A 26,452-nucleotide genomic window follows, 5' to 3' on the forward strand; every position below is an offset into this window, starting at 1 on the left:
AAAAATGTAGATACATAACAAAAGACAACAGTTGACACATCACATGTTAAACTGACTGAATTTTGTTGAACTTGAATCCGCAGCTTGCTAACTCATCTGGATGGCTGGGGCAAACCACTACTTCCATTGCCAACATGCACGTTCATATGTTTGATGACATTTCAGGACCAATAATGATTTCTAAGAATTATGGACAAATTATAAACTTGCAATGCCAAACATTTGTAATCACAAATGCTTTCAAAAGCCAATGCCTCCTTCATGTTCCTATCGTGACATTATTCAAACTTTAGGCTGTGGAACCATCAAATATATGTTACCTTGCTTTCTGAAGTCACAGGTTTGTTTTAGCAATGCTGTTAGTGTAGGGTACTAACAACACACTTTGCAATTTAATGGCATTGTCAATAGTATTTTGCTTTTTCATTTGATGTGTTTCCCTTTAGATGCATACTGGGCTTTTATCAACAATAAAAAAAAACATAATATTGCAGCATTGTCCAGACCTAATAAAACAATGAGTACAGCACTTGTCTGCCCACACTCCAAAAATGCATCTCACAGTATGTTCTGAAAGCCAGTCACCCACACAATCATCTTGTTTCATTATCACCGCATTGTGGTAATGTGAATGGTCTGAAAAGACGAAAACTGTGTAAAATAAAACTGCTTTATTGATGGAGAGACACTTTAAAATAAAATTTCCTTTGACAAAGCTTTTAATGTCAACATTAAGTGCTGTGCCGCCGCCAGCCGGGAGCTGTGTATGCCCTCCTCTCCATTAGTTTCTTGGCTTTTTCTCCCACACATTATTAAATTGACATCTGTTGAAGGGTTTCTGGAGAGGAAATGACTCCTGCTCTGTCACTCAGAAGAGATGGATCAATATCAAAATGTTTGGTTTCGAGCAAGCGGGAAGGGAGAAATGAGGTTGATTGACGACTGTAAAAGGGGAGTTGCCGTGATTCTGGCATTACTCAAGATTAGGGGTGTCCAAGAGGGTCTTGCACTGGATGTACATTTTCTGATGGTCCATATATGAACTAGTGCTCCACTCTGGGCGTTAAGGCAGATGTGTGATTGACAGGTTTATTAAATATCCAGTCGGACTCGTGAGAATAGAACGTGCTATAGGGATTTTTGTGCAGAATAGGTACAGGGCAATTCACCTGGCCACTGTTAGAACAGCAGCCGTGCACTCTGATGCACACACACCACTGCATATGCAGGTTTGCTAGCTAAAGTGTGTGAGGATGGAAACACAGCCATTGTATTTAGCCCTTTTTCAGACACCAGTCACCATTAGCATCTAATGTAACTACTGGGAATCCAAGCTGACCACGGCTGCTGCCCTCCTCATAGGAGCAAGCAAAGTCTTGTTAAAGCAATATTTCAAGCCTACAGGGGATGGATACTTGATATTAGAAGATTTTGTGTATTTCTTCAACCTGTCCGGCGAACTCCTACGGACACTGAGGATGCCTGGAGGTTTAAGGGGCTACTTCTGTGATGGTTGAAAAGAATGTACAAACCAGGACCTCGAGAGTTACTGTTCAAGCCTAGTCTTGAGTAGAGTTATTTGTAGAAAGTGATGCTTGGATTAGATACACTCATCTTATCAATGTTTTAATAACCAACATTCACTCAGTAGCAGGCATACAACCAGTAGTTAAGTCTCCCAACATTCCTTTATCTGCAAACCTAATGTGAGACAATTTACTATAGTTTGCAGCTGTGGTAAAAAATGTCGACAAGCAACATTTTATTATTACCTTTGTCACTAATGCCTGGAATGTCTGATAGCATTTATTGCAGGACTACAGCTACATTAGGAACAGCAATACAAATGTTGTTTGGCTCTCTAATCGCTTGGGGGGGTAGTCATAGCTTGATATACAGTCGTGTAATGTTTTCCTGAAAATAAAATGCTAGCCTGTTCTTCTTTAGCCAATATAGAGACTAATGCTCAACTGACATTCCCCACGAAAGGCTCATTATTGAAGCATTTATTTCTGTGAAAATCCTAGTAAATGCTTGTTAGCAGCACCATGTAGATGATGTTCATATTGCTACATAAATGCAAACTATTCAGCATCTGTACAGTAATCATTGACATATCACATGTGGTTCTGCTTACTGTACCTTCACCCAGTCGCTCGAGGTGCCGTGTTCCTCATTGTGCTGAAGAAGGTGTGATGAAAGATTAGGCATGGGGAAGCTGCTGTAAACACTTGTACAACTGGAGACAGACCTGATAACAGTGGAGAGCAGCAGTGAGGAAATTGGGAGCGGAGGGTAGTTACAAGGCCCAGAGAGCTTCAACACTCCAGATACTACTGTTGCAGAGTGAACAGCCTGTTTTCTGGATGATATAACATCCTTTAAAAAGCTTTAAAAAAGATGTATTGTTTTTCTACTTGGCATGCTAATTCAGAGTTTAGTTTTTGTGTGGCACGGAGGGAGATGCCATGAGGGTGGAGGTACGGCCATGAGTCAGAGAATAGGAAGGGAGAGGACAGGCATGAATGTGTTGAGAGGTGTTATAAAGAAGGTATGGTAATTAGCACCACGGGTGAAGCATCGTTAATCCTCACCTAGTAATTAAAGCTCAAAGGTGTGATGCAGTGCCATGAGCACACTGCCCTACCGTGGAAAAGGCTCACAAAACATCACTTCCTCTCACAACAAATCCATCAGATTGAGCCCTAACATCTTGGGCCTGCAGTCACTAATGCAATTACTGCGATCACAAATTACCACCTTGTGAAAGGTCACATGTTTTTTTTCTCCCACAAATCAGTCAAATTCTAACGGTTAAGAATAGAAAGCCATTGCGAGACATGCCAAGACTGTGACATCAAAATCACAGGGTTCACAAATGTGCGTTGAAAATAATCACACCTGTTCCTTGATTATTATCCTTAGCCCTGAAGGACCGCCCCCCACCCATCATCCGACAGGGCCCATCCAACCAAACGCAGGCGTTGGGAGGTGTGTCTCTACTTAAGTGTCAGGCATCAGGGGACCCAGAGCCCACAGTCACCTGGCGAAAGAATGGCGCCAATCTGCTTGGAAAGGATCCGAGATTTTCCCTGCTGGAGCATGGCAGCCTTCAGATCCAGAGTACCAGGGTGGGTTATAGTGGATTACAGATAAATGGATGTATGTAGGATTTAGCAAGCAGCATTAGATGGCACTTTACTTGTATGTACTGTCGAGAATAACAGCATAATTCCAAAGTTATGGCTATGTGGGTCTTATTTTTATAATTAATTTCATTAATTGCATAATGATAACCATCAACATATTGGTGAGAACTGGAAACAGTGAATATTAAGCTTTTTCTCCATCCTTTTTTTCTGTACCTGAAGTGTTCAAAGAAATTTTAGCAATCATGTTTCAATGGGAACGTTTCAAACACTTTTTGAGAAAATAATTCACCCCGAAGTTAAAAATAGAGTTGTTTTGCACTCTCGCCATATCAGTTAACCTCGTATAGATGTGTGCCTACAATAATTACTCTGTGCACACATGTACCTATACCTGCAAGTCGTACATGTATACAGTGCAATGCGATTTATTTTCTTCAATTGGACAGGGTCCTATTTGTGTTTCATTATTTTGATGACCTCCCTCCGCTGCACTGTCAATACAAGCAGTTATACAAAGGGAAATAACTATATTGTACATAACAAGATACACACACAAACACACACAAGTTCTGTTTCGTGTTTATTCTTCTATTGCATGTGAAAGACGAAAGAAAAATGCTCTGCCGGCTGATGTCCGCTGAATGTAATTCACATGGACAAGTGCAGTCGGGTTGCTTTTAAAAGATGAATAGCGAGTATTGATTTTTATAAGTTGTTAAATGCTGCTATTTAGTCCGAATCTCTGTGGCAGCAGTTAGCCTCAAGGACAGGGACAAGTGAGTGGTCTAAAGGGGTTAATATAATGGAGAAAGTTCAATATACAGTGTCCTGTCACAGTGTCAAAGTGCTCTCCTTGTGTCACTCTCTCTTCTACTCTCTCTTGAGAGATAGCGTAGTTGTGAGTGGCTCCTAAGGCACTGCCAATATACAATAAATTGTCATATCTCTTATTGCCCACGTCAGCACGGATGATGATAATGTTGATGGCTCTGGGAATAGAGGGTGACTATTATTGGAGGAAATCAATTAAGAAAATGAATGTAAGCTCTTACTGGGCTCTTTTTTTCATTGGCCGGTGTTAAAGTTTCCTCATCCACTCTCCGGCTTTTCTCGAGCCAAATGCAGGCCAATGGAGGTTAATGCATTTTTACTGTACTACTAGCTGTGAACCTCCTTCAAAAGCCCAGAGTGACGTAAGAGCTTGTAGAAACCATCTGGGATCAGACTTACAAAGACTATTGGACTCAGTTGAACAGAGAAACCAAGGACAGCCGGAAACTATATAATTTGAAAAAACGATATACAGTATATTACAGAGGAAATATGTATGGGTCAAGTTCAAAGAGATTGCTTCACCTAATTATTTGGTTTTCGTTTTGAATGTGGTCTCTGTGACAACTGTTAAAGTTGTAATGATTGAGATGCAGATGGTGCCTCTTTTTAGCCGGAAGGATAATATCATAATCTGTCTTCCTTAGCTGTCAGATCTGGGCTTGTACACCTGTGTTGCCACCAGCTCCAGTGGAGAAACCTCATGGAGTGCCTACTTGGATGTCAGAGGTCTGCTTCAGAAGAAATTATTCATATAAAAAATGAACACATTTGTATGCAATATATTCTTTGCTATTGCAGGTATTCATTATGTCTCTCTCTAAATTTCCATTTTTTTCAGACTCCACTGACCTCTTAGACTTCATGCCTCTCAACGCGACGGCCCTCTCAGTGCCACCCTCCAAGCCAGCGGTCACTGATGTTACCAAGAGCAGTATCTCGTTGTCATGGGAACCGGGGCCAGAGGCGGGCTCCCCAGTGTCCTCCTATGTCATCGAGGCCTTTGGGTATGTCTGTGACCTATGTCCTCCAGCTACATTTAGTGACCCCAAACTTTCATGGCCGTTGTGGGCGCTTCCGTGGGCATTCAATCAAGCCAGGGCCGTTTCAAGCAGAATGTTCTGAAAGGCTTACAATTTTTTGGAAAAGATCTATACAAAATCTGGTATTTGAAATTGAATGCTAATTATTTGGCAAATAAAAGCTCAGTTAAAAAAGAGAATGATTGACACGTGAGAAATCGCTTTTGTCCCTTCCTTACCAAATAGTTGACGAAAAGAAAGGACTTCAAACTTCAAAGGCTTAGAGTGTGTCATAATTGTTCCCTGATTACTCTTTTTGAGGATGACAGGACGTTTTTCTAAAGATTCCACAAGTGAATATGCCATGTCATTACTGTTTGACATGTGATGTTTGCTTCCAGTCTCCTGGAACACGGCCGACCAGTGTCGCCCTGAATACACTGCCTAGATTACTTCTGTAGTATAATGATGAGATTCTTCCTAATTAATTCAATTTACTCATGCTCTTTCTACAGTCAGTCAGTGAGTAACAGCTGGCAAACCGTGGCAGACCATGTGAAGACCACTGAGTTCACAGTCAAGGACCTGCGACCCAATACTGTCTACCTGTTCATCATCAGGGCAGTCAATGCTCAAGGGCTCGGGGACCCCAGCCCCATGTCTGAGCCAGTCCGGACTCAAGGTACAAAAATACGTGTATTGTAATTCGTTCTTATATCTGCGCATCAATATTCCACTCTACATTTCTGAATTTCTTTGTTTCCTAGACATAAGTCCCACAGCGCAGGGAGTGGACCATCGGCGTGTGCAGAAGGAGTTGGGAGACGTGGTAGTCAGCATGCATAACCCCGTGGTCCTGAGCTCCACTTCAGTGCAGGTCACGTGGACTGTGAGTACTTGTATAACTTAATCATAGTAGTTGTACCTTCAGAGCAGCAAAACAAATCTTGCCGAGGCTTTTGGGAACGTCATACTTGGCATGTCACTACGTTTGGATTAGTTTGCACCCGCACAGAGTAAATTGTTTGAGGGATGGCCACACATTTATAGTCTGAGCAGCTGGTGCTCCATCAATTTAAAATGGTTTGAGGTGATGCTGGTATCAAGACTAATGTTTCTATTCAGGACAAATACATCACCATTAAGTGCTACATGTGTCACTTCTGGAGGCGATTTAAAGTCAGCCCTTTATCTTAGAAATGTTATTTTTGTCTGTTAGCAAGGTGTTCCTATAACTGCTGCTGTAGGCACACCGAGGACGGCTTACACTAGTCTGCTTTGTCGGGCGTGTCTGCACGACAACCTTGTATGCTGCTTGCAGACTTACAGTGACAGGAAGAACCTGCCTTTGTTGTGGTCCTTGCGAATAAGTCTTAGGATGTTACGCGACCCGGCTCCATTTGCGAGAAACACAGTCATTTGTTACCAAATGTCAAGTAAAAGTCCCTGTTGGACATGTTGTGAAGCCGTTGTTGCCCTGTGCATGTCCTGTAGGAACAGTTGCACAAGTGCTTTCCCCATTGCATATTTCATATTTCAGTGAACTTTAATTGGACAATCTGCTACTCAACTAAATGTCAGGTGATAAAACAAAGATGCCAAACAAAGTGTCACTAGTTGCAACCATAACCCTTATTCTAGACCACATCTTCTAAGACGATAGGAAAGTAAACAGATAGGAGGGTAATTTATTTAGATGCATGGCCTTAAACCACATCAATTATTTTTCCAGTAACAGAGATAAACAAACACATGAGTGGCACTGCATCTTATCTCCACAAGGCTTTTAGATTCTCAGATCATTCTGTTAATGACATACTGACTGAGGCTGCAGAGAGGAAGAGACCAAGAGGAGAAAAGAGATCCATCCTAATCTATTTTGACTGGCCTGATGATAAACAGCTGCTTTATATCACTTGTAAAAGCCTTTCCTTGCTTCTGCCCTTGTTAACAAGCCATTACTATGAGTTGTTTGTTACATATTTTACTCCTCTCCTGAAATGGACCAGCAAAAGAAAGAAGTCGAACTGTTTTGATCCAGTATTTTGAGTCCAAATTGTGCCGAAGGTCTGACTCAGGGGTGCTGTTCGGCTTTGACAAAATAGACTACAACTCTCTTCATGTGGTTGCTGGCTCCTCTGCTGCTAATTAAACTGTATAATTAACTAAGCGTGCATTGTTACTGACAGAGGACACTAACGGAATGCTGATCCACAGCTCCAAAGCAGTTTACACACAGATGTACGCCACCTCCCACATCATTACCATACAGCATGTCTTCATTGGACTCTCTCCCCTTCGCCTCTCCTTTCAGGTTGAGAATCCATCCCAGTTTATTCAAGGCTACCGGGTTCTGTACCGGCAGACGTCAGGGCTGCCCTCCCCGGGGCCGTGGCAGATGCAGGACTTGAAGGTTTCCTCGGAGAGGGACATGACTCTCTCCGGTTTGAAGAAAGGCATCGTCTATGAGATTAAAGTGCGGCCATACTTCAATGAGTTCCAGGGTGCGGACAGTGAATCCATGACAGCACGCACCATGGAAGAAGGTAAGCGACAAATTAATTCACATTTCGGACAGAAATCAATTTCTCTGCTGATTATATGTTGCAAAGAAATATAAGATTGAGTTACTTATTCATGCACAGATGCTCTTGTGTAAATGGTTTTGCCTACTTCTATATTTAGTTGCTGCTAGTAATGGCTTCATGGCTAGATAGTAATGGATAATGGCATTTCAAGTACACCCGCCCACACACGCACACTGCTGCAGCAGTATGTCCCCTATGTGGGAAAACAGGTTTACCAGACAGCGCAGTGGGGGTCTGTGACAAGCCTGAGCCTCTGTGGGTTGGTGGGCAGAAGGGGAGGGCACAGACTGTCTCATTTGACATAAGCTAAACTCTCTCTCTGCTCCTCAGTGGACCCCTGCTGCCTTGTCTCCGTCACACACCAACCAGAGCTGCATGACATGACCCCTGCCTTTATCAACCCAAACACACACACACACACACACACAATCTCCAATGTATTGGTGATAACACGTATTGGTCTGCTCCTCCTCTTGTGCAGATCAAATGATCCGCTACTTCAGGGGTGTCAAACTCATTTTAGTTAAGGGGCCACATGCTGCCCATTTTGATCTCAAGTGGGCCAGACCAGTGAAATCATAGCATAATAACGCACACATAACAACAATATTTATCTATGTTTAAATCATTGGTGAAGGTTTTTGGATGATAAACCCTATTTTAAGGTCTTTCTACAATAAACTAGAAACATAAAGACCAAGAATTCAGACATCAGCCCACTGTTTATCTGCTTGGGCTCTCCTCTGCAGATTCTCTCGCTTTGTGACGCGTTTGTGACGCCACTTTCATGACGTTATCCATTTTTAACGACTTTAACACAATGCCTCGCGGTGAAAAATACAGTGAAATGTCCCAAAATGTTATCCTCCATTTGCAGCTTCTCCTTGAATTTCGTCACAATGTCTGTTTTTCTCCCGGTCATTGATGGTGCACCGTCTGTACCACACTGACAGCGCTTCAACGACAGCCTTAAAAATGTAATTCGCTGTAGTGGTGTCTGTCATAGGTATGAACTCAAGGAACTCCTCTGTGACCCGCCAAAGTCTCATCAACACCAAGAAAGAATATTGCCAGTTGAGCAACATCTTTAGGAATGTCAGTGCTCTCATCGATTGCAACTGAAAGTGCTACAAATGACTTTACTTTATGCTTCTTTTGGCTATCCAAATCTGCTGAAAGATCGGAAATCCTATCTGTTACAGTATTCCTCTGCTATTTGTTTTTGTGGCATACCTTTAATTAATGGTGCCAGTTTGCCAACAAAATGTCAACAAAAGAAAGCTAAAAAAATGGGTCTCAAATTTGATTTAAAAGACATCTGCAAATAAAGAGAGACAAAAGGGTCCTCTCAATAGTTTCTAAGTCCTAATGGTGCTATTGGATAACACTATAGCAACTCTCATAAAAACTAAACAAACTCCATCCGCTGATGAGGACCATTTCGTAAGGTTGAAAACTCAGGAAAAAGCTGGCCCTTGAGATGGGATTCTCAAACTACCATTTTCAAGGTCAAGAATGACCTGACATGCTTTCTGTACTTCATAAACGCAGTGTTCTCCCTGCTGGCTGAGCACGGGGACCTCTTGATGAAGTTTACTGCATTCATGTGCCCTACAAGCTGCACTGTATGCACCATGGCTTGTACTGAACTGAGAGCAGGTCATTATAAGGCCATTACTGCATCTTCCTCACAGAAGGATAAGGATGGCTATAAACAGGGGCTACAAAGGGAAATTCCCGTCGCTGTAGTCCAATTAAAATGGTCACACAGGAGCACTAAGGATCTTTGTGGACTGGGGCACATGCTGTTGGAACTTGGGATCCTGGAAACCAGACGTCGTGGTACAGAAAATTGGCTTGATCTGCTGATACTCTGGAGACCGGAAACGTGCTGCTCTGCAGAATTATGAGCATAACACTCTATCCATCAAAGGCAGATTGGGAATGTGCCTCTTTCTTTGTGAAGTACTAGCAGAGGGCATCTTAGGTTGTCTCGGAGGTCAAAAGAGCTGATGTCTCACTCTGCAAGAAGGAGAAAAACATGTGCATTACAATTAATGATCACATCCCCGCGATAAGTTGTTGGTGGGAGAAATGTGGCCAGAGTCAGTTGGCTCTGTGACATCACCGTCATCCCTATCATCCCTATCATCCATGTATCTTCAGGGGTTCCACCATTGCCGATACCAAATCAGAGGGAATGCAATGGTGTAATTAAGACCGAGGTAGATACTCTTAAAAAAAAAAAAATATATATATATATATATATATATATATATATACGGATATACTGATAGTATGAGACCATGGCAAGAGGGTCGGTGAGGGGAAAAGACAGCAGCCTCCTGTGTGGAATATAACTCCCTGGTCCTATGCTAGATGGAGTTTATTTTTGCTTTACACATGTGTTATATTGGGACAGTTATGTTGACATAGAAATGTTTGCTAATTCATGAAGCAATTTGCCTAATTGATGCACTCATTTGCATAGCAGGTTATGTTTACCACTTTATACCCTGTATAGCGGGACATTAAGCAGCTTAAGTGGCTTTTGTTTAATTGCGCAGCTGTGAGTAAAAATTAAATGTTGGAGACTTTGGAATTATGAATTGCTTTAAATAACTCTCTCGTTACTGTGTTCATCAGTCTTAATATAGATATTAGTCACATTATTAAGAGCAAATACCCTTTGACCTTTTCCGCTGTTCTGGACATTTATTGTGATGTTATCCTGAGTCATTACTGGTATTGTAGCCATTATTCATCCTCGGGGATTGTTCTTGTACATAGAACTACACTTAATGCTTCCTGTTTCTAATGTAAGCCTTTAACAGGCTGGGCAAGATCCATCAGTTTGCGGGAACCACAGAAGTCATATTTGGAAAACTGGAGCTTACTTGCTTGATGGTGCACTCACATTTGCTCACCAAAATATGTATAGTTAAAGTTTCCCCTTAAACAATCTCCTCTTTGGCATGATTGTAGTTTGAACTGTGTGAAACTGAATGCATATATCTTATATATCTCTAGAACAGTTGTCTATCCTTGTACATTGTACATCAAATCAAAATGACAAATGATAAACTCCTGGCTCAAGTATTGTAAACTCAAGAATGCTCCCAGACTGGTGGCAGTTTGCGCTCTATTGGATGTGTTAGATATTAATGTTTGATTTATGTGTGTGTGTGTGTGTGTGTGTGTGTGTGTGTGTGTGTGTGTGTGTGTGTGTGTGTGTGTGTTTCCCTCAATAGATGTATGATTGTGATTTGATTTTGTGAAATTTGGCCTACAAAGATGATGTATTGCAGAAGAAATTATGAGCCAGAGAGTCCCACATAATGTCTTGTTTTTTTCCGGATGTTGGCAGGCAATCCAAATCCTTTGTAACGGTTGACTTACTTCCACTTCTGTCCACCTGGATCCTGCAGTTTGTTTTAAGCAAAGATTATTTATGGCCATGCCTGATGATATCTCAGCAAAAATATGTTGTATAAATGTAGGAATTTTACATTTGGCTGTCAATAAATGAGCCAGTTTTCTTTCTGAATGGTAGAATCATCACTATATTGTGACAGTACGTCCGCATGAGTTTGTTTAACAGCAATTGCCTCGGAAAGTCAATACAGTCCAAATGGCTGAATATAGATATCCTCAAACTGGGTTGAGTCAATTTGTAGAATGTAATAGAAATAAAGTGCCTCTCATATGGCAGATTTAAATCTTTTGTACTGCCAAGCTGTCGACTATTTTTGCCGACATGCCATATCTGTTTAAAGCCTCTCTTTTAAGCACAAGTTAAGTCATTCAGGAAGCTTTGTTTCATCTTTTCAACAAAAAAAAACACATTGGATTGCCATCTTTTGTTATATGAGTTTACTGAGCCAGATGTTTCGAGCTTCCCAGATGTCAGAAGACTAGCAGAGACACTCTTTCTTCTACTCCTAATATGGCCCGGCTTTATTGATCTGATCTACCAACACAATCATTACTTGTTTCTCACGGAGGCCATGTGCACATGTTCATTGCACTTTTCTCCGACCATTCCCAGAACGAATCCCATCTGGAGGAGTCATATTGCTCTCTGGCCAGGTGGCAAACAAGACAATCCCGTCATGGCCCACCTGCTTTGGCTCAGTGCCTTGCTTACATGAACCCACTGCAGATAGCATTATTATTTTCAGTTCCTTAATTAGGTTCAGAGTAGTTATTTCATTCACTCGGTTAGAACATAATGATAGTTTTAATGGGAATCATGAAGAATTGTGTACCCGGAGTGGTTGTGTAGTCCGTTGAGTGAGAGATGATGATTTGCTCAGTTGCATAGACATGGTGTTTGCCTCCTGCTGCCTGCAGTCTCTTTAAATCAAATTGCCAATCTGTCCAGGCAGGTTATCAGGCCAGTTTGGTACATTTAAAAATAAATTTAAAAAAAGACCCATTAAAGAGAGAGTTTGAATTTGGCACCATGAGGCATAGCACCACATTTCTGTTGACAAGCCATCTCAGAATTCTCATTAGCGGACATGGAGACTGACCATTTTCATTAAGATGAGATATGCAAAATTGAATAAAGCTACTTTTAATGCATTTACATGTGGTCATTATGGTTCTAGTCCATTATGGTAATAATGTTTGCTGCTGGGCTCAGCCATTTTCCCTCTGCCTGAAACAAATTCCGCTCCTATCGGAACTTGCTGGCCTGCATGGAATGGTTATTGTATGTGCAATTAGTCGAGCGCAATTTGCACCTCAGATACTAGATTATAGAATGTTAAAGTTAGTATAATTGAAGAATTGTGCATTGTTTTAGCTTCCAGTGCATCCTCCCCCAAAAAAATCATTTCATTAAGATAGGAAATTGAGATGAAGTGCTCAGCCATCTGCCACACTGGCTTAGAACATGTTTTGTTGTATGGCTTGCTGTATATGAGTTGAGGTTGTGGATGAGACAAATCCTTCTTTGAGATGATAAAAAACAAACAGTCGACACTCACATTTCTGAAAGAAAAACAAAACGATATAATACATTATTTCACTTTTGTATCTATTTCCTTTGTTTCTTTAATCTTCTGACCCTCCCCCCTTTACCCATCAGCCCCTGGTGCGCCTCCGCAGCAAGTGACAGTGTTGACAGTCGGCAGCCATAACAGCACGTCCATCAGCGTGTCATGGGACCCTCCTCCCTCCGACCAACAGAACGGCATCATCCAGGAGTACAAGGTGCGATCTGCACCTGATAAGCTGTACCAAATTGAATATTTTAGTAATGTACTCTACCTTATAATGAATTCTGTCTGGCGTGTCTGTCTCTTTCAGATCTGGTGTCTGGCCAACGAAACCCGCTTTCACGTCAATAAGTCTGTGGATGCAACCATCCGTTCAGTGGTTGTTGGGGGGCTGCAGACTGGAGTGCAGTACCATGTGGAGGTGGCTGCTGCCACCAGTACAGGGGTGGGGGTCAAGAGCAAACCCCAGCTCATCATCTTGGGTAATCCACACACACACACACACACACACACACACGCACGCATGCACACACACACACACACACGCACACACACACACACCAAATCTGGGGTCAAATTAAATGACCTCATAATGGGGGACCTCGGTCTCCATCACAGGCTGGGGGTCTGGAGAAAGGATTTATCAATTTATTAGACTTGAAGAAAGAAGATTGCGCTTTACAACGCAGCCGTCTACTGAGAAATCAATTGCGGTTCATTAATAAGCGTGGTGTCTGGTAACACTGTGCCAAGTACTGTTAACCATATCAATAATGCTCTTCAATATGTGTCCAGCTGGCGCTAACAAAGTCAACAGTGTTTTTGTTGGAGCTTATCAGCCTATCACATCTTATCAAATCGCTAAAGGATGCCCAGAGTATATGAGCCCAGAATCAATATCGGAGCCCAGGCCAGATGCTCTTCATCTGTGACTTTTGACTGATATATAATAACACCCTTAACGCACAGAGAAAAGGAAACACAGGCGTGTGGACTGAAGCTTAATGATGGGGGGGGAGTTCCTGCTGGAGACTGTGAATCTAATTTCACAGCACAGTAGCCGCAACAGAAAATCAAACTCTGTCAGAGCTGCTCTGTCAATCTTGTGTCTTGCAGCTCAAGTTGATAAGTGCACTGCTGAATTGATTTACTCTGCCTACATATTGGATGCACTGATGCCTTTTTTTTGGGTTGTGTGTTTTTTTTATACCACAGTTGCCCCCTGCGAGTTGTTTTTTTCTTTTGTTTCCATTTATTCATGGTCTCATCTTTTAGCTTTTCCAGTGGTCCATGTGTCTTTAATATATGCTGTTTTTATTTTCCTTTTAAGGTGCAAAATACTTAAACAATGGATCTTTTTATTCCAAACATACATTTATTTGTTGTCTACTTCGATAACCAAAAGAGGCATGTTTTGAACAACAGTGGACATTTTATAGATTTGATTTTTTTTTCATCCTAAATGATTTACAAAGACTATTGACACATAATGATTTGTTCATTGTATCTTTTGTGTGCTTGTGTTTACTTGTGTGCGTGGCCCCCAGGTGCAGAACTGAGGGACGTGATGACGGGATCGGAGGGCAACAATAGCATCTCAGACGTGGTGAAGCAGCCAGCCTTCATCGCTGGTCTGGGAGGGGCCTGCTGGATTGTTCTTATGGGCTTCAGTGCCTGGTTGTACTGGAGGAGAAAAAAGAGGAAGGGACTTAGCAACTATGCAGGTAAAAAAATAAAAATCAATTGACATGGTTCTGCACCCAAACAGAATCTCAAAGCACACTCGTTCTCTCTCTCTCCGACAAAAGCTGATGTCATCACTGATGTGACTCCATTTGAGTTGGCTAAAATGCAGAACAAAGAAAATGTATTCAGTACAGATGGAAATAGGCCCTATTTACTTTAATTCACTGTGCACTGGTGTGCATCAACTGTGCTGAGTTCCATCAGCACCGCACCCCAACAGTCTAATACATTCATGCAAAATAAGTAATTTAACATCCCCTTCCATTATCAGACCGTGGCTGGTGTTGTTTGCACATTAACACGAGGCGCGTCTAGGTTTACGTCTGAAATATTCTTTTATCCCTCTGTGAGTCAAGCATATGTGCCATTATCGTAATGTGTATTGTAGCTTTCATTGCAGTGACTTGGGGAGAGAGAGCTCTGATTTCCTATTTCAACAGGGATTTACATTACTTCTCCGATCTCTTCTTTCAAAACAAATTGAGTTTAACACCAAAACATCACATTTCATGTGTACTGAAAATATTCTATGATGTTCAATGTTTTAAATAGGTTTAAATATATGTATATGAAATACTTGAACACAGCATTCTTTTTTTTCTTCTGAGGTGTCACATTTGTCAGGTTATTTACTATTTAATTTAAGAAAAACCTCTTATTCTTCTCTCTTTTAAAGAAAGCAGAACAAGAAGTTCCCATTTGTATTCTGGAAAAAATTATAAATAAAATGATGATGATGCAGATGCCCCAGGGGTCAAATGTGTCAACTTCAACTGTTTCCCTCAGGGCAATCAGCGTAATTCAGAAAATGCTGGAATACAGTGGTTAGATGCATTAGTGCCTCTAGTTTCATCAAAACATGCTCGTGCAGACATCCCATCATTGCAAAATGAACAAGCAAAGCAAAGATAAAAGGACTAATTGCACAGTTCCACACATGTTTTTATGGATGTTTTTGAGCCCGAGACTATGGCTGCATCTTTGTTTCATATTTATTCGTATGATTCAACACACTGTATCCACTTTCTTCTTCTTTTTGAATTGCAGTTCAATCCTTCACCTTCACGCGTGCAGGTATGTCTTTACATTATGTATTATTTATTCAAATATCCCAGTGAAGCTGCCTATATTCAAATTGATGGTGCTACTGTACATTTTTGACACAAAATAATTGCAATTATGTTTCCCTCTCCTCCCTCTTTTCTCTACAAGTTACATTCCAAAGAGACCGAGGCCTGATCAGAAATGGAAGGTAAGAATCTAAATGAACTCATAAAACTGAGAAAGCCTTCAGCTGGAGCTTTCCCCACTGACATTTTAGTGCTTAGTCTGCCTTCTTAGTGACAAGAGCCTATTGTAATGTCGTAATGAAGAATTATTTCCTGATGAACAGAATCTGCAGACACGTTCCAATATCCCCCTGCTGCTCACTGATTTCAGTGTATGATTTGCACTGATGTACACTTGATGAAATCATTAATCACTCCTTTGAAGTGAGCGCTACCAATTAATGCAGGTGAGGACTTCCTTCTCTGGCTCGCTCTCGGTTCAGAGCCAGAGGTCGTGGTAGGAGGGGGAGAGGTGATGAATGTGCTTGTTTGAAAGCGCATGGCGTACGGTAAACTCTGATGGAACAACAAAGTGACCGGACCTTGAGACTCCATTCATCGGCTGTGAGAATTTCCTGACAGCTCAAAATCCCCGAAGTGAAGTTCACCTTTGTATCCACCGGAAAAAAGAAAAGGAAGAGGAAGAGGAAGAATTTCTTTGCCGAAAGTGAAAGAATTAACGTCCTCGTCTTCTTCATTCTCCCCTGTTCCCTCTTTCCGTTCCGCCACACCTAAGCAAGCAGAGAAGCCCAGAGCAAATGGACTAAAAATAAACAGTTCCTTGACATTTTTCGTGTGCGCTTCACCACATTGTATACTCACGTGTGTGTTATTGTGTCAGTGTTTGGCACATGTTTCCACGCAAATGTATGTAAATCTATGTATATGCTTGTGTATTCTAAAATGGAAATTATTGGTGTAATTGTTTGAACACCTTTGAGCCATCATCAAGTCAGCTGTGAACAATTCCCTTGGCACTTGGCAAATCAGCGTCAGTGGGAAATACACTGTGCAGCCTCACATTAAGCAAACATATGTGCACAGGATGCACGAAGCATGTAAATGTTTCGCCTTTTTTTTTTTTTTTTTGCAGCTGCTGATATAAAGTGGTTGTGTCTTCTTTTTTTTTTGCTGCCCACAACTTTCCTACCTTGAAATCAAACCCTGTATTCATGACCGTTGTATTTCACTAAGACAAAACGACACGGTAGCTTTCCTAAAGCACCTAATGGGCTTCTGCTGTCTCTGTTGCTATGGAGACGGTGCACCAGTGTAGCCGATCTGCCAGAGGCTGTCCATGATTCTCAATTTAAAATGTAAATTTCTGTTGTGCTAAGGCTCTAAAGTGGATTTAGTGTGTATTTAGGTCTGGCTTGTTTCTCCGGGGAGAATTAGGAATGGTGGAGTGAAGGGGAGAAAGAAAGCTGATTTATAGACTTGCCATTTTATGTCTCTTTGTTGTTTATTGTCGCCTGTGTGCGAGGCTGCTCCACAGGCGAGAATATGCTGAATGAGTTTTCACATCAATTTGTTGTTGATGCAGCACGAGGAAAATGAGCAATGCTGTTTCGCTGCAGCTTGGATATTAACTATGTCCGGGGTTCTCTGTCTTAACCCCTTCTCCTCTCTTTCTCTCTCTCTCTCTCTACAAACATCCTCTCACAGCCGTCCAGGGCTGTTGAAAGCGGGCGACCAAGGCCTCCCCTGGCTGGCTGACTCCTGGCCCTCCACGAGCCTCCCAGCTAACGGCGGCTTGGGGAGTCCGAAGGGCGGCAGCAACTTTGGCCGAGGAGGTAAGAAGCATAAACAAGCTGGGGCCGGGGTGTTGGGGAATGCAGTTTTAGCGATGCCTGGTCAGACAGTTTTGATGCTCATGCATTGAGAAGCGCAGTGACAGGTCATCACACAGAAGCATGCACACACAAACAAACACATACACGCAAATTAAAAGAGCCTTTGAGGGCTATACTTTACTAATTGGATTTGACAAGCCTGATATTTATTAAATCTTTCGTTCTTTCTCATGCCCTGCTATTGTGCCTTTTTTTTACGAGGTTGTATGAGATTGAAAGTTCAAGTACATGTGTTTATTGTGCATTTGTGTGTTTGCATGTTCTCTCAGCTTTTTGGAACCCTGGTGAGCTCCAGGCTTTATGTGTGCAGGACAGTAGAGCTGAAGGTTAGCGCTGTTTGAATACCCCTCATGTGAACACTCTACCGGGCTCCCACAGCGTGTTGCATGCTAATTGTGGTTGTAGATAATCACTTTCATTTATATCAAGTCCATGTGAGACCTGTATTTAACTAATACAGAGCGCCAGAGCAGCAGGGAGTGTTAATGACCTTAAAGATCGTTAACTTCACGTCAACTTATCTCTCCATGATCTCAGATGTTTTACCGTCCGCAGCAGTGGAGAAGACGGGCACCATGCTGTCAGATGGTGCCATCTACAGCAGCATTGACTTCATGGGGAAGGCAGCCTACAGCAGCCCGGCGCGAGGCAGTCAACCCACCCCCTATGCCACCACGCAGATACTGCAGTCCAACAGTTTCCACGAGCTGGCTGTGGACAGGCCCGATCCCCGCTGGAAGGCTTCTCTCCAAGCCCAGCAGGAAATGGCAAACCTGGGCTACTCGTTAACTGACAGACGCCCTGGCAGTGGTACGAGCCCCATGAAGGATAAAGCTCAATTACCTTTTTATTTTTTATGTTGCAATGTTTTCACTCTTGTATATGATTTGTGAGTCTCTAGGGAGAGCGGTGTTTAAAATTCCAGTAAAAGCCCCATTTTGCAATAAAATGACAGGAATTTACTACAAGGGACTTTGAAAACTAAACCAGAGAAAGAGGAAAATGAAAAGGAGGGAATTTATTTACATAATATCTGAAAATGGACCCCTAGGATAATGTCCTTAATTACTCTTCTATCTTCATCACAATTCTTCCCCAGGAGCTCATCTAGCCCAGAAATGTCACCCAATCATGACGCATTTCTTTGGGTTAACTTGATTAGTGATGGCAGAAAATCGCTCAGTGTTATTTATGCAGTGTATATACATTTAGTATAGTCGTGGAGGCATTTCTGTCTGTACTTTGGCTGCTTTGCACAACAGCCTGTGTGCTCAGCTAAATGTCAGGCTTACCGGAGATAGTAGAGCAAGTGGGGAGGCAACATAAAGTGGTTCGCCGCAGGTTTTGGTGCCTCTTTAAAGAAATGTCAACATTTAGAAAAAAGTCTTAATGCGCTGTCAGCACACAAAAAGAGAAATAATGAACACTGGGCAGGAGACAGGTTTGAAAAAGTTAGCAGAGAAAGATAGAAGATAACTTTCAAGATGTGTGTTAGTGTGTGTGAATTCAGTGTTGAATAATATTGGTGTATTCAGGATTTTCTTAGCATTGTCTATAGAAGACTAAACTTCCTTTCCTCTTTATTCCCCCCCCCCCCCCCCCAGGTGCAAAGGCTGGGAAGAAAAAGAAGGTGAAGGGTGGAACGAAGGCCTCTAAATCAAATGGGTCGTGCTGGGCTAACATGCCCCTGCCTCCACCACCCATGCACCCACTCCCTGGCACTGAGGTTGACCTTGACCGTTACCCCCAGGAAAACCACGGAGGAGGGTAAGATACATTCATATCTCATCAGTCTCTGCCTCGGAACAGATGCACACATACACAAAAACACACGTCGACAGAAGAAACGCATGCAAACACAGGGGTCACAATAACTGGCACCAGTGTGTGTGTGTGTGTGTGTGTGTGTGTGTGTGTACCATCAGAAAGCTTGGAGAAGAGCTTCACATGGTTCACAAAATAGACCTATAGCTGCCGATTCTCCTGACCTAGAAAAAAAAATAACAATTTGGATTGTATTGAGCTGTTATACACATTAAAAACTAATTATTAACATTTTGATTTAAACTAAAGTAATTGAGGGAAAATGTATCACCTCTTGTGTGGATGTCCAGTCTGTGTTGATGGTAAATGTAGTCGATTGAAGCAATACATTCCTCATCGCTTGCTATATTGACCGAGAAAGGGGAGAACCAGCGCTGTCATTTGATCCGACAGTGGTTGGATGACAGTTGGATGCAAGGAAGAGCTAGAGGGCAGGCTATGTCCGCTTTGATTTCTCACCTCCGGCCCTAGGTAGCGAGGTGCGGGCTTTAAATGCTGCTCAAAAATAGAACTTCCTTGTTGCATTGCAAACTATCTAAGTTTCCAACAATGAAAATAGCATCCCGAAATATAAGTGCAGAGGATGTTATGGACGAGGAAACATTTTAGTGTGTTTTTGCTGACTCTGATATTCAGCTGTATTTATGGCTGAAGATAGCCATTGGAAGCTCACTTGCAATTTATTGCTTCGATCGACTACATTTACCATCGCCAATAACTGGACATCGGCATTAAATGTGGAACATTTCCATTGAAATCATTCGATATTTCTTATCCTCTTTAACTACTTGCAATCAACTCTTCAGCAAAGTCAATGTGATGATTAATATATAAAACATTTGTCCATATGCCAGATACGACAGCAACAGTTGGGCCCCACCAATGTCTGTCCAGACGTACCGCCACCAGAATTTGGACAACGAGGCAGAGGAGGAGAGAGGTCCAACTCCTCCCCTGAGAGGAAGATCCTCCTCGCCGGCAGCAGCTTCCTTCAGCCAGCCCTCCTCTTCCTCTCTCAGCTCTGCACACCACGATGAAATGCAATCCATTTTGCAGGCCCACTTGGATGAGCTGACCAGAGCTTACCAATACGAAGTGGCCAAGCAGTCATGGTAAGGATTTTTTAGAGGTGTAGTTACCTACATTTTTGAGACCACCTTCCTTCTATAATTTGATGTAGTTATTTGGTTAGAAGAAGAAAACACGTGTGACTGTTAGATCATTTCAAAGCTTTATACTGTGCCCATGCATTACAATTTTGTTCAAATATGTTTGCTTTGAACACGAGAAGAGATACCTATAATTTTATTCATTTCATTCTGTTGATAGTTTGGGACTTTGCATATCAATGGCCAATGTTTGAGCGTCTTATAATACTGGTATTTACTTGTGTCAGCCCAAACCCGCGGACCAGGTTTCTTGCGAGCGATTAAAAACATCTCTCAATTGGTCGCACCTTTGATGGAGCATTGGGGGAACTTGACAAGGCCGAGGCGACACATGTTGGAGGGTAATGACTAGTTTTAGACTAACGTGCTGTTCTGACATCAGTAAATAGAGTTGGTAATTATGCATGCATCTCCTCTATGGCGGCATGTGAGCCATCATGGAGGACAGCTGTGGCGGAGATAACAGGCATGTTGGTGACAGCCCTGCCCATCCAGATATGCTTTATCCAGCCCAATTACAACTCCATTGTGTTAGCACAACACACACAAGCGCCGAGAAAGTAATCAGTGAAATCACTGCAGGCATTCATACTCTGTGCACATTGCATCTGTACCTTTCTGAATATGCACTAATCCGACAAGATTCCACAAACTTGTTCTGCAGTATTTATGCTCATTATCTGACCTCAATTGCTTTTGAAGTGTGTATTTTGTCAACTAATATACAGTATTTCCCCACAATTGATTAGGCACATGAAGGGCAGTCCAAGTGTGTGCACCACCCCCATCCCTCCTGTGGACTTCATGTCTAGTACACTGAGTGGCTCGGATTTGGGAGTGACTCTCCTTTCTGAAGAAGACGAGGACTTGGAGGAGGAGGAAAGATACGCTGCGGTGTCAAAGAATTTGTGTGGCTTTGAATACACTCCCGGTCACAGCGTAGACAGCCTTGAGGGCAAAGGTACGTTTTACATATGTGGAAAAAAGTTTGACTGAAGTCATTGCGTTTAAATCTGTAGACTGTAAAAATGTCCTTTCTAAGTACATTTTAAGGTAACATACAATACTGTTTTTAATGAATAGCTGGTATTTGATTTATTGTTATGAAAGGTGCATCACATTTAGGAACATGGCTATCTACCCAAATGTCAATATGTCAAAGAGCTGTGGAATAATAGTGCAAACAGATTGCTTTGTCCCCTTATATATATGAAGCCTGCAGCTGCAGCCCCTTGGCACTTAAACATTTCATCAATATCAGACGATTTTCCTGTACACGGTTTAACTCCCACGACAGTGCAGGAAGACGAGTCTTCCAAATGTAGCAAGGCAAAGTGTGTGTGTGTGTGGGGGGGAGAGGTCAGGGTTGTGGATGGACATGTGTCTGCCTTTTTTTTTTCAACCATGACTACATTTAGTTTCCACGCACAGGTTTCGCAGAGTTGTCCAATATCAATGTTCTCGTCTGCCAGTAGAGTTTGGACCGCTGAGGTAGCAAATACTGTGCAGTCTGTTGCCTGGCTCACCGATCACCTACAGACACACTGCATAGAACAAAGCCTATGAAGTGCAATAGCCCACCACACACTTGTCTATTAGAACATTTCATACTAGATCAGGAACATGTTTACGTAGCCAACAGGGATAGAGATTGACCCTCAAAGGTCACGTAGAAACTATAGTGCAGTGTCCCAGTTTGGCCGATTGCTTGGCCTCTGCCATTGCAGCTTTCTCAAAAAACGTTTATCCAAACAGCTTCACACTCAACACTTCTGCAATACACCCACTACGTCTGGAGTAGATCAGAAGAATGGTTGTCAAGAAACATACATAGATAAAAAAAAAACTCCTTCCATCTTAGTTAGATATCCTACTCTTGATATCCTTTTTTTCTGCAATTGTTCTTTGTCAAAGACATATTCAGACAGTCTGTGAAAAGTAACTTGAAGCCGTTCGTGCATAGACATCAAAACCATAACATAGAATGTTGGAAAAACCTTTAGAAGTGCTCTATTGAAAAGCCACATGTCTAACGTTTACGATGGGATGCATTTATAAATAGGGTTCTGTCTGAAAGCCTTTCTTTAGAGTGAAACGTGAAGTCTTCTCCCACAGGGACGGAACTGTACCATTTTTAGCTTCCATTGTTTGACAGGTTAAGAGATTGACTTGTGAATTGAGAATATGTGTTTTTAACACATTTAATAAACCATCGCAGGGCAAATTACAGGTCGCTGTGACTAAAAATGTTTCCAAACATTGGCAATGCAAACATGTTATCGTGTTGTGTTTAGCTGTCACATATTGTTATTGGTGGTATTAGAAGAGCCGACAAGCAGATTGAGAAAACAGCTTTAGTCCAGTGAGACAAATCATGAACAAAGCCATTGTGGTGGCAGTATTTCCACAGGGGTTCCCATATTGTAGTTAGATGCTTTAAATGTTGTGTTTGTTAAAACATTATTTCATGATGTCTGATTTAAATACAACATTCAAACGCTCTTCTAGGTTTTCAACAACGGTTTGCTTATATTGCTGCAACAAAGACAAATAGTTCTTGATTAAAGCATTCAAGTTAAGCTATTCTTTAAGAATGTATCCTAAGAAGTAAGCATGAAGGAGTGATATAATACCACAAATATCCTGTGTGATAGAAACTGTTGTGATAAATTGTTTTGTTCTTAATAATGGTTTTCTTAGCAGCAGTTTATACGTCACTGTCAATCCGGTTGAAACTAAATCTGCACTCTGGTGTAAAGTAACATTTTAATAATATTTAAACCTTGTTTAAAAACGTCACATAAACACTAGTATGTTTAACATACAAGTTCAACACCATGTCTAGTAATTAATCTGATTCTTTTATTTATTTTATTTCTATTTTTATTTTTACACAGGCTGATTACTTATTGTACATCCACATCACTCTTTGGCGTTCATTTCGATCCATTGCTTGATCGCCAAATACTTGTTCAGGCACGCTGAGCGAAATGTTTCTCTTCATTAACTCCCTCTCTGTAAAGGCGCCCAGCAGTGTCGCCTAGACAGCTCTGGCTCGGCAGACCATGGCGTGCAGGGCACTCATAGCCTTGGCCACCAGAGGGCACCACTGACGGGCCTCAAACCACAGACGGGCAAGGTCGGGACTCTGCCCAGACGAAGAGACAACAACACCGACGGTAAGTCTTTTGCACTCTTTGCCAGCGCTTGCCAGAGAATCCTCTATGATGGTAAATTCAACAAGGAGCACCTCTATCATGATGTCTCATTTGATGTCCTTTTGCCAAATGCCTCTCCACTACCATCCACGCAGCAGCCCACACGCCGGCCGCGAAGTCCCTGCACAGCCTGGGTTCCCGCATGCACAGCTCGTGGGCAGCTGCGGCCTCAGACCCCTCTGAGGAGTGCATGGTGACCGTGTCGACGCTGGAGCGTCAGCATATGGCTTCCTGGAGCGGCACAACAACATCTAACAGGGCCACCCTGAGTCGGGGTTCCCACAAGAGACCCGGCACAGAAGCCACCCACAACGGGCACCCTTCCACGAGCAGCACAGAGAAAAGAGAGCACTGTAGGTGTTAGTCCTCATGAGGACATATTTGTATGCACATTAAATGTCATGAATGTAATTTCAGCATGCAAATGTCATCTATGTGTGCAGAGACAAATAATAGGCAGGCTTCACTGAAACTTTCTTGACATTTTCAGAATCAATTTTATAGTTTATTTTGGCTTTCCCCCGATTGACAAAGATTAAGAAAAAGCTATGGAGTTTAATAATTATAGAGTACATAATACATTGGTAAATTCACTTCTTTAAATAAATACAAAGTGACTCAGATGTGCCTCTTGTAGTCAGTTGTGACAGCGTCACAATGCAGTTATGTAATAGGCATTTTTAAAAGGAAGAGTTATGCTCCACCACTTTCAATAAGAAAGTATCCCACCCATTTCTATTCCAATGTGAGATGCTTCATGGGATTGTAAAATGTTTTTTTCAGATATTGAGAGTGAAGTGTTCAATCTCACCCAGATTTGACATTGTTGTTTTTGGTGTGTCTGCTCCTCCAGAGTCTTTGTGAAGCATCGTTCCCTGCAGTTGCTCCCTGTCCCAGGACACCTTGTTTGTAAGCGCTATGAGATTTCCTCTCTGCGAGTGACACAGAATGATGTTTGGAAGATGGAGAGGAGACAGAATGAAGACAAAGGAAAAGAGTGCAAGATAAAATGCAGAGTTGTAAATTCCATGTACAGACACAGACACCAGTCTCGCAGTGTTATTTTCATCCCCTCTTCAAAAGAGTAAACAGTATGTTATATGTCCGCTTCGTTTCTCTGTCACATGGTGTACTAAAATTCACACGGTGGAGATGAAGAAGATAAATCACAGCAAAATGACAAACTAATATGAAAAAGGACTTGCATAATTTGTAAATATATTTTTTAATGTTTTTTCTCTTCTTTTGCTTTGCTATGCAAGCTAAACCTAATGTTGTCTCTTTTGTGATTTATTACTGTGAATGATTTTTTTCATTACTGCTCAAATTGTTAGCTTATTTTGATGAAGCTACTGTATTGTTGTACTTTGCACAGAGCGTTTTTTGGTGAAAATAAGCACAAGCCCATTGTCAGCTGAGCTGAGGCGGAGAATCATAATGGCAAAAAGGGACGTCTATGTTAAACAGAACCTAAACAGAATATATATATACTTGGCTGTGCTATAATTGTTTTGAGAAACACTAAGATATTGAGAGTTACAAGGAAAAACACAGGTTAATACCTGGAAATAATATGCCAATGTAACAAACTGTGTTTTACACTACTTGAGAAATCCTATTATGCATAATACTAAAAGTGGTTTTAAGCAAAGGTTTACCAAAACATAGTTTTATGGTAACAACGCAACACATCAGTTGTGATATCCAAAGCAAAGACATAGAGAAATAGGTTAGTGTCTTTTCCCGACCATTCACAACAAAAAACGAATATCTAATTATAAAATGGTAATTATTTTCCAATTACATACAGTGACATTGTGCAATATTGAACTGGCAGTATGACAGTAGAGGGACGTGTCCAGTCCACAATGTCCTGTTGTCACCGGAAGGCAGATGAAATGCGATGAGACTAGATTTGTTCTCATGCATCACACTTTTGAATGGTTATGGATTTACACTGACTGTCACCTTACAAAGATGTATAGACTTGACCAACGGCCAAATTTGAAGATCTTTTAATAACCTTTTTCAGTTTCGAAATGCAGCCAATTAGTATTTTCTGCCAATGAGATTCACGATGCATTGTCTTCGCACTTGTTTGGATGGTTTTGTTCTGATCATTGTTCTGGTCATGGCTCGCCCTTTGAAGGATCTTTACCTTGCCAGATTGGTTTGCCCTCAGGAATATGCAGCCACATACAGTTGGGCCATTTTTTCAATCCTTTGATGCAAAATAAAATGTGTATGTGAAAACGAACCAGATTTCTCTCAACACCGCCTTTGAGTCCTTTGAGTCTTTACACCCATCAAGCTCATCAAATATACCCTTGATTTTTTTTCTTTGCGAACCATGCTTTAACATAATATTGGTTCCTTTACATCTCATTTGCCTTTTTGAACAGACATATTTACACCAAACTAAAAGTAATACAATATGTGCATACATTTGTAATGGCATAGTTGGTGAAATGCAATCCTCACTTAAAGAGTTCTCTTTCTTATAATTAATTCCTCTATTTTATAAATATGTTGTTTGATCAGTGGTTTTCAGACGACATGCTAGCAATTGGCTTACATACTGTAGGTGCTACACAGTGACATCATGGATTATTTTACTGGCTTTTGACTTTATTGCTCTTTTTGTCAAACACAGCTTATGTCAATAGCCTGATAAAAGATCCAGATACAGCAGTGATAGCTCCCAGACAAATTTGATTTAACAAAGAAAACATTTTGATCAATAAGAAACTGTTTTCAGACTTTAAATAACTATCACAAACCAAAAAATGTTTTCTTCTTTCAAGGGGTGCACAGAATGATTTAAGTGATCCATGTTTTATAGTCATTGTAAATGTTGATGTATTAGATTAAATCATTTCTTGAACAATATTTTTTGAACTGCTACACTAAGCCTTTTTTTAACATACTATACTA

General features: G+C 41.5%; 1 protein-coding gene across 1 annotated transcript in view; it reads left to right on the top strand.

Moving 5' to 3' along the window:
• LOC306753993 (roundabout homolog 2-like) overlaps positions 1 to 23,882 on the top strand; it is a gene marked incomplete at its 3' end in the record, with an annotated part of 74,642 nt that extends 50,760 nt beyond the window's left edge. The window contains exons 10-27 of the mRNA XM_079237905.1: positions 2,926 to 3,131; positions 4,631 to 4,712; positions 4,825 to 4,990; positions 5,521 to 5,687; positions 5,773 to 5,894; positions 7,320 to 7,551; positions 12,689 to 12,813; positions 12,910 to 13,081; positions 14,147 to 14,323; positions 15,393 to 15,419; positions 15,558 to 15,597; positions 17,120 to 17,247; positions 17,845 to 18,117; positions 18,912 to 19,074; positions 19,986 to 20,243; positions 21,050 to 21,261; positions 23,324 to 23,479; positions 23,617 to 23,882. Of these exons, the coding sequence (XP_079094031.1) occupies positions 2,926 to 3,131; positions 4,631 to 4,712; positions 4,825 to 4,990; positions 5,521 to 5,687; positions 5,773 to 5,894; positions 7,320 to 7,551; positions 12,689 to 12,813; positions 12,910 to 13,081; positions 14,147 to 14,323; positions 15,393 to 15,419; positions 15,558 to 15,597; positions 17,120 to 17,247; positions 17,845 to 18,117; positions 18,912 to 19,074; positions 19,986 to 20,243; positions 21,050 to 21,261; positions 23,324 to 23,479; positions 23,617 to 23,882 (2,972 nt within the window). The remainder of the gene's footprint in view (positions 1 to 2,925; positions 3,132 to 4,630; positions 4,713 to 4,824; positions 4,991 to 5,520; positions 5,688 to 5,772; positions 5,895 to 7,319; positions 7,552 to 12,688; positions 12,814 to 12,909; positions 13,082 to 14,146; positions 14,324 to 15,392; positions 15,420 to 15,557; positions 15,598 to 17,119; positions 17,248 to 17,844; positions 18,118 to 18,911; positions 19,075 to 19,985; positions 20,244 to 21,049; positions 21,262 to 23,323; positions 23,480 to 23,616) is intronic.
• Between the last annotated feature and the right edge of the window lie 2,570 nt (positions 23,883 to 26,452).

This window comes from Taurulus bubalis, assembly GCF_910589615.1.
Source record: "Taurulus bubalis genome assembly, chromosome: 2".
NCBI classification, from domain to species: domain Eukaryota; kingdom Metazoa; phylum Chordata; class Actinopteri; order Perciformes; family Cottidae; genus Taurulus; species Taurulus bubalis.